General features: G+C 30.2%; 1 protein-coding gene across 1 annotated transcript; it reads left to right on the top strand.

Moving 5' to 3' along the window:
• Positions 1-1,658: 1,658 nt before the first annotated feature.
• LOC108852260 (basic leucine zipper 43) lies at positions 1,659-2,531 on the top strand. The gene has a single exon (XM_018625765.2). The coding sequence runs from the start codon at positions 1,752-1,754 to the stop codon at positions 2,268-2,270; it is 519 nt and encodes a 172-aa protein (XP_018481267.1). The 5' UTR covers positions 1,659-1,751; the 3' UTR covers positions 2,271-2,531.
• Positions 2,532-9,415: the final 6,884 nt, after the last annotated feature.

The raw sequence follows: 9,415 nt of genomic DNA, 5'->3' as shown, positions 1-9,415 counted from the left end.
TAAGCATTTATCAACGTACCAAAAATAAAATAAAAAATTGCATTGAGAACTATAGTATTATAACAGAAGATCGAGAAATCAGAGGAACGATACAATTAATATATTACATTAATTTTCCGAAACTTAAATATCATTAATTACCATCAATTCAGCCGTGGAAGATTAAGGTTTACAATTTTTTGCTTTTGAACAAATTAGTACATCAATTTAGTTGTAGGTACATCAATTAATTGTAGGTTGAAATATATCAATGTCATAATATGTAATAATTCTAGTAAACTAAGGGTTGTTTTAAAATAGGAGTGAGAATGCTTGTGAAGTTGCCACGTAGGAAATGGCATCCATGTAAATCACACATCAAGTGAAAATTAGTTATTTTGAGTGCTCCTAAAATAATATATAAGAGATGTTAAACAAAAGATAATGATTTAACTTTATCAAAAAAAAAGAAAAAAAAAGATAATGCGAATATCTTCCTCTCGCTGATGTAATAAAAAAAAAGTAATTCATATAAATTATAATTATCCACTACCCCATGCACATTCTTACATATATGTGTAGATATAAAATTTATGGAGTGATACTTGATGATACAAAGTCCTGCAAACATATCCATGATAGGCCAAAGATTGCGGCTGAGATGCCTCGGATACCTTTGCTTTATCTAGTGTGGGTAAACAAAGTGTGGTCGAATATACAATCTATAAACTCATTTCTAAGCAAAAGATATGTATATTAATACACACCCAGAGCGAGCACCAATGTATATGATTTTCTAGAGAGACCCGAAATATATACCATGGTTCAAGAGCCATTTAAACGGCACGTTTTCTAGTCTCCTAGACAAGTTTACTGTGTTTTGAGTTAAATTCATTCCGCGTCTTTTAGATGCTAGATAACTATTTAGCCCATATTGTTGGAGGTTAAAATATAAATCTGTTTTTTGGTGAATTTTTCTCCTTGAGTTTGATTGCGAAATGAGATAATGAATGAGATTTAAATATTACTATAAATAGTATGTCCTATATATGTTTTTATTATTTGTTCAAAAAAAAATTAACTACTTAGTCTTGGCAGTTGGCACACTCAAATAACTACTAATCACAAGTATCACTATTGTTAGCTCTGCATTCTGTTAGAAATGCATCTTATACCACTGAATCAAAGGGATTAATGTTCATAATTTAATTTGGGAAAACTGAAAAGAAAAATGTATGAAAAACTTTATGTCTTTTTATGCCCCATGTCTCTCCCGTGTGACGACGGTGTGGAGAATTTTCTTGACTGAAAAAAAGAGAAAACAGATTTGGTCAAAGTATTAACTAACTTTCTACACCATATTATCACAATATAACTTTTTAGAAATCAGATAATAATGCATGGTTCAACAAATTTGCAACCCCAGTTTGCCATATATTTTAAGCAATTGGTTGGAAGGTTATCAGTGCTTGATATGTTTTACCTTAATCAATACAATTATGGATATAAGAAATGAGTATATGTAATATACATATATAGATTAATGTGACATAATCTAGGTGCATAACTTTTATGTTAGAAACTTTGATATTGCTTCACCCAATTGCAGAAAATGGGCTCCACGCCCCAACCTTTGCTCTCATTTACTCTATAAAACATCTCCTCTCTTCAGACACCAAAAACTCCATCAAAATTCCACAATCATTTTTCTATTTTACCTACCTCTCTTCACAAGAAGTAGACCCTAACTTACTGCCCAAGTCAACTCCAAAATGCAGCCTCAACCCGACGTCTTCAGCCTCCAGAACTACCTAAACTCTTCGATCCCATCTCCATATCCTTCCCATTTCCAGATATCATCGCCATTTCCAATCAACGGTCAAAACCCTAACTCCATCTACGGATTCCAAAGTGCTACAAATAATCCACAATCCATGAGCCTAAGCAGCAACAACTCCACATCAGATGAAGCCGAAGAGCAGCAGACCGACAAGAACATAATCAACGAGAGGAAGCAAAGAAGGATGATATCAAATAGAGAATCTGCAAGGAGATCGCGTATGAGGAAGCAGCGACACCTTGACGAGCTTTGGTCTCAGGTGATGTGGTTGAGGATCGAAAATCATCAGTTGCTTGACAAGCTTAACAATCTCTCTGAATCTCACGAGAAAGTTCTTCAAGAGAATGCTCAGCTTAAAGAGGAAACATCTGAGCTTAAGCAAGTCATCAGTGATATGCAAATTCAAAGCCCTTTCTCTTGCTTCAGAGACGATATAATCCCCATTGAATAGAGCATCTTTACCCCCATGTACCACGGTTCATATATGTATTATGTGTGTATATCTGGAGATCTTTTTTGTTTACCAAAAATCCCGGGTCTTAATCCTCATGCCGGGGATGAGAGAAGGTTAATTAGTCCAAAGATTAGTGTTAATGAAGAACAAATATAAGTGGTGTTGGTCAAATCATGGGTCATATTGGTGATGAGGACATTGTAAGGTGGTGTGGGTTTTGTTTTTTATTACAATAATTTCCAAGTTTCCAACTACTAACCAACACATACAAACACTTATATGTTAACATATATTATATTTACTCTAACATCAAGTACATATTATCTTTAGGACAAACCAAAAAATTAACAGAGGATGGTTTGTGGATTCATGATGATTTCTTTTGTGAAACTTTCTAAATTTGATTATATTAGGCAAAGACCGCGAACAAGCTTATCTGTAACAGTTAGTCTTTAGGCCCACCAAGTACATATCTAAGGTGGTGCATTGACTTAAAAATATTTAAAATTTTATGAAAAGATTTATTATACTAAGAGCACTTTCAATTGGGAGTTCTTGTTTTTAAGTTTTATAGATACACTAGACTTTGATCCGTTCAACCGAACGGGAGTCAATTTTATTTTTATTTTTGTTTTGTTGTATAAATGTTATACATGATTTGCTATGTGTGTACTAATATAAAATTTTAAAAGATAATGTGTTTGATTACATTTTTTTTTTTTGCATTTTACGAAAATAATATGACCGATATTTATTGGATATCATATAAACAAATCTAACACTTGTATAATTATATTTATGTATATAATATCTAGAAAATCAATTTTATGAATTAAAAAGTGGGAAAATATACAAATATGAGTTAATACGGTAGTAAAAACTGATACATTAGTTATAGCATTTGCAAAAAAAAAAGATTGTAGGCAAAGAATATTGGGAAAATTGCCAAAACGGAACAAAAATTCAGCATAGTTGTCCCTATAGTATAAAACCATCATTTAATTGTCCATTTAGTATAATTTCTTTCATAATCTCAAAACTAACCCTTGATTAATTTAATTAAACACATTAAACTAATATAATTTAAAATAATAATAATTAAAAGCGTTTAAAAAGGAAAAATTAAAAAATAATAATTTTTTTAATAAAAATAAACTTTGTAAAACTTAATAAAAATAATTTACAATTTTTTTAATAAAAAACGTTAAATCAACCTAATAAAAACAGTTTACAAAGTTTTATTTTTTATAAAAAGTTTACATACACATTTTATCAAAAATTTTAATAAATATAAAAAAATTTTAAAATGTATTTCTATAAAGTTTGTTTAAACTTTTTATTAAAAACTTTTTGTAAAGTTTTATTTTGTTTTTATAAAGTTTACAAATTTTATAAAGTTTGTCTAAAGTTTTTATTAAACACAATAAACTAAATGAATTTTAAAATATTTAATTAAAAAAAACTTTAAAAAGGAAAATAAAATAAAACTTTAAAATTTTTTTAATAAAAAAACTCTGTAAAAATAAAAATAATTTACAATTTTTTTTAATAAAAACGTTAAATAAACTTATTAAAAACATTTTACAAAGTTTTATTTTTATTAAAAGTTTAAAACGTTTTTAATAAAACTTTAATTAAATAAAAAATTTAAACTTTATAAAAATAAAAATTTATAAATTTTTTTAGTAAAAACTTTAAACTAACTTTATTAAAAAACATTTTACAAAGTTTTATTTTTATAAAAAGTTTAAAATGTTTGTAACCTTTTTAATTTTATCGAACTTTTTAATAAAAATAAAACTTTTAAAAATGTTTTTAATAAAAATAAAATTGTAAACTTTATAAAAATAAAAATAAAACTTTACAAAAAATTGCACCTAATTTCAAAACACCACATGTTGTATAGATATGTATCATATAGAACAAGAGTTTATGAAAAAAAATCAAAAGAAAAACTATGGAAAACCATAGATTAATGAAGAAGACAAGGGAAAATCATTTTTCAAAAAATTTTGACAAGTAAAATCGAAAATAACACGTTTTAGGAAGTTAGAATATTTTTAGGAGATTTTTAGAATATTTCCTTAACTGAAACTTTCATTAATTTTCGCAAAAATCAGGTAATCTTATCCGTAGAAGGCGCTTTCTAAAAGTTTAGAAGATTGACAAAAATCCAGAACACGCTTTATACTTTTAGTAGACGTAAGAGTACATTTTAGAAAACACATTCCGTGAAATTTAGAATACTTAATAAAAGTAGAAGATGCATCCGGACGAAAAGTAGATAGCTTTAGGATTAGTAGAATGCACATTCCACTTATTTAGAAATTTAGTAAATAGTAGAATATACGTTCTAAAAATAGTAGATGAACATATTTATTTTAAAAATCGTTTCTACTATACCATTTTCCGTAGAATGCACATTCTAACTTTAGTAGAACGTATTTTCAAATTTTTATTTATCAACTTTTTGAAGAGAAAAAAATATCAGCTTGTGTATATAGATGTTTTATTAATTGTTTGTATTTTTAATATTTTTTTATTCACAAAACTATTTATTTCATTAGTTTTCAGAAATGCAAAGGGTAAAAAAGAGAAAAATTGGACAAAAAAGATTTATACCAAAGGGACAACACATTTATTTTTTTGTTCTGTATTGGCAATTTTCCCAAGAATATTCACTTTGTATAGTTGTATCCATATTTTTCAAATAGAGAAGGTGTATTTATTGTGAAAATATTTTATAAATCATGTTAGGAAAGATTATAACTCTCTAGGCCAATTGTATATGTCAACTTAATTGATTATTATCGCTATACTAAAGATTATAAAGATGTTGAATATATGGATTTAAACTTGGTTAGTAAGATTTTCAAAAAATTATAGATATTTTGAAAATTATAGTTAGCTAAAATAGTTAGGAATGTGATCTTAGTTTGTAATATGTATTTATTTGTATAATTGATAATGTATATTTTAAAATTTACCTGTTTAAATAATTGTTTAATATGACATTTCTAAACACAATAATTTTATAGTTTATATTGAGTAATTTTATTTTTTCTTGTAAACCATCAACTTTATCATCCATACTTTGTAGAATATGATCCATATATTTGCACAAATGTATTTTTATTTTTGTTGTGGATAAAAATTTGATGATAATATATAATAAAAATTTTGTATATAGTATTTTAAATATATGATACTGAATTTAAATTGGAATATTATTTATATGAAAATACATATAACATAATATATTTATATATTATATGAATTAACATTCTTAGTCAGTGTCTATATTACATGAAATTTGATATGGTGATAAAAGAAAATATCCTCTACATGGAAAAGAAAAGAATAGTCATTTAGTTATTTGTTTCCTTCATTATAATTAATTTGAGTTATTTTAGGAAAACATTTAATACGTGGAAAAAATAGACATTTTTTACATTAAATTAATTAAATTTCTGATGGCACTGGATTATAAATAATCTGCAAATCTAAGGGGTATTCATATATATGTAATTCTATTTTAATAAAATAGAAAATAGATTCATGTGTATGTATAACAAGAACCCCCAACAGGAGTGCTCTACAAATTGTATTCGATGGGGTAGTAAAAAGGTTGAAACGCTCCTTTTCTCTCTCGCGAACAAAAAAGAACAGACACAGTTAACCCTAGCTCCGGCCTGCCTCCGTGGTGGTGCCGGAGGCAACTTCTTCCCTTTTCATCCTCCTTTTCTCTTTGCTATCCTCCTCCTCTTTCAACCCTAGTTGATATGCAATCTTCTCTGAGCCGTTTCGAGTTCTCGTGAACCTGCGATTAGTTCGACGGTGACGGTGACCGGCGTCCATTGGAGAGGTGGCGAGACCTGCGGTGGGTTTGAGGAGAGGATAGTCGGCTTTTAGGACTGGAGAACTCGCCAGATCTAGTTTTCATTTTTTCAGATCTATGGGGAGAGGTTCACGGCGGCGGCGCGTGAGTGGGTCGGACGTCTCCCATGTCTCGGTTATACCTTATGGTGTGACGGTGAGACAGATGGAGAAGAAATTTGATGTGCGGTGAATGAAGGGTTGTTCTCTGGTTCTCAGGGACAACATGCTCCAAGATTTATATTGATGGAGTAGTCACCCAGAGATGTGATCTTGGCCGGTGAAGTGTGGCAGAATCATACATCCCGACACCGGTGACTGGTTGTGTCTCGTCCCGGCGGTATGAGGTCTGCACCTTCTGTAGCTGCGACTTGGGGTATCACTCATGATTATCGACGTCACAGTCCGACTTTCAGTCCGGATGGCTTCTGTCCGGTTTTTTTGGCTATGGATCGAGACAAGGGTTGACAACGGATATGGGTCAAGTTCAGAATGCGCTGTCTGGCGATGAAGCTGTTGGTACACGGACTGAACTCAAATCTTGTGGAGACCAATCGCTAGTGTTTTACATCGAATCTGGCTTTTCTCATAGTCTGTTTGTTTGTACTGTTGTTTTCGTATCATGTGGTCTTAATAGAGGTCAAGAGACGGTTCTTCTCGGGTCGTGGGAAGAACTCGTCTCATTGTGGTGAAAAATACACCGATGAATTAGATTGGGTAGTCTAGGATCCAAACCAGTTTCGACTCCAGTGTTCCTAGGCGATACTAGATCTCATTGGTTGTATGTTGGGTTTAAAATCTCTTGAGGTTGTAATCCTGTATTCACATTTGGTTAATGAAAAGTTGATGTTGAGTTAAAAAAAAAAACAAATTGTATTCGATGGCCTGTGGGTGACTGTAATCTAACTTAACAGCTTCGATGTTTAAGTGATGCTATAGTTTTGGGGGTTAACATTGTCTATTGGTACATGACGTACGTCATTTTTATACAGAGATGCTATATCCAAATTGGAAATTACATCTTGTTGAAATCAGTGAGACCTTTATCTTAATTTTATGAAAATACTGTTCACGTACATTTTCATCAAATGTATCCGTTTGATATAAACCTGTTACTCTTAATTTCTTGTAATATATAAACCTGTTACTTATATATCAAAATCTACAAAAAACGGCAATAAAAAGGATTTAAAAGATTGGTCAAGAGCCTAAAACCATTTTCATATGGTACAAACTACAAAGTAAACCAAAACCTATCATGCTATCTTTTTTGACACAGACAGATAGACAAAGAAACAATCTTACGTACGAAATCCTCTTACGAAATGTGGTCAACAAAACAAGCAAACTTTTATTATTTTTTCGTGTCATGAGATTCCTTGCCATAACCTTGCTAGCCAGGAAACTTACAATCGCATCAAACACATCCTTTAACATATAAATTTTCTACTAATCTATGGTATTTCCGGTCTATAGAAAAGTTCAGACTAAGTCTCAAATGGAGGTGAAATCCACAGATGAACTATTTCTCTATGTATTCAAATGAGATCTAATTTTAGTTTCATATCTAAGTGACCACAAATCTACGTGACCACAAGATAAATCATAAGTAAATGGAATCTGGATTATTTAACAACTCAGAATTCGCATACCACTATAACACCACCTTGTAGTTAATATATAAATTTCATTTACAAGAAAATTTCATTTAGAAAAATTCAATCACTCTTTCAACTTTTTTCCCCTATCATCACGCAGAACGGAATGTCAGTGGAATACTCAAAGAGACAACAAAAAGATATAATCACCTTTAACTTCCTTTTCTTTATTTTCATCATACACAGGTATATATCTTATGTTCATATACTCTCTTGATCGAAACCAATCTTTAGTAATACCGAAGTATTTAAACCAAGCAAAACCTCAGTCGTCCTTCCGCGTAGTAGTCTACTGGAATCCACACAAATAAACAATTCCAGATACGAAGCTAACCCCTAGAGAAGGGCAACTTTTATAAACGGAAATCGCCCAACAAAGTTGGAAAGATAAATAAAGAAAAGATACATAAAGCTTATAATTCATGTTCATCTAATAGTTAGTGACGACATAAACCAGCAATTAAATCATGTCCGTTTAAATTCTTCGTACACGTGGTTAGTTAATTTTGTTACAAAAACCTGTCGTTGATCCAGTCATTAAGAAACAAAAACATTTTATCGATTTTGCTGGTCGCTAGCTAATAGAAAAATGAACAAAATATATCACTAATCATTCTGCAGGTCATTGTCCTCAGTAAGTGTGAAACGAAACTTAGAACATCTCCGATTGCACATTATTATTTTTTTAATAATTAACACTAAAATAGAATAACTCTATAATAGATTAATTTTGCTCCAATGGTTTACTATATAATAGAATTACTCTATTATAGAATGAGATATAAAAGAATGTCCCTTTTTAATTTTATATTTGGAGTGGAAAAATGACATTACTCTATATTTCACTTTGTAATATAATTATTCTATTATATAGTATACCATTGAAACAAAAATTATTCTATAATAGGGTAATTTTATTTTAGTGTAAATTATATAAGAAAAAAATAGTATGCTATTGGAGATATTCTTAATCTCGGTATTAACTACGTACGGTTTATTACTGAAAACTGAACAAAGACATATGATTAGTTTTTTTTAACGGGTTAAGTCATAATTAACAGCACTTGCCACTTGGACTCCTAAAATATCGAGAATCTTTTGGTTCCATTTCATCTTCCAAGAACAGTGGAGTTTCTTTTCTCGCTTTTGATTGTTATATCTTTCACTTTACGTATTGTTTCAAGAATCATCTCAATCTTTGTCTCTGTGTTTCTATAAATGTGTGTGTCCAAAGTACGAGTGTATCTGAGACCATTCCTTTCTTTCTTTTTCGTTTCGTGTACGACAATTGGTTTTTCCTTCTACATATTTTTTTAAAAAAAAACTTTTACAATAAAGTCTTGTTTTTCGTCATAACATGTGAATGTTAATGGGTACTTTGGAGCAGTAAATTCGATTATAGGTAGAAGAATCCTTTTGATATTTTAACGCTAACTCCAAATCGTAAGGTTACCAAAGAATCGTTAGTATATGGCAACCAAGTTGCATACGACTGGACAAATCTACAGCGATTACTGGTGAATACTCACATGCCTAGAATCCACACTTTTCTGTTTTTGTATGTTGGATTAAGATTGAAAGAAAAGTAAATTCTAGATACAAGATAAA

The sequence above is a fragment of the Raphanus sativus genome, chromosome 4, assembly GCF_000801105.2.
Source record: "Raphanus sativus cultivar WK10039 chromosome 4, ASM80110v3, whole genome shotgun sequence".
In the NCBI taxonomy this organism is placed as follows: Eukaryota; Viridiplantae; Streptophyta; class Magnoliopsida; order Brassicales; family Brassicaceae; genus Raphanus; species Raphanus sativus.
The sequence above is the reverse complement of the archived record's forward strand: the minus strand, read 5'-3'. Positions and strand labels throughout refer to the sequence as shown.

Excerpts from the sequence above, each read along its gene's own strand:
- LOC108852260 (XM_018625765.2), top strand. The coding sequence starts at position 1,752 with ATGCAGCCTCAACCCGACGTCTTCAGCCTCCAGAACTACCTAAACTCT.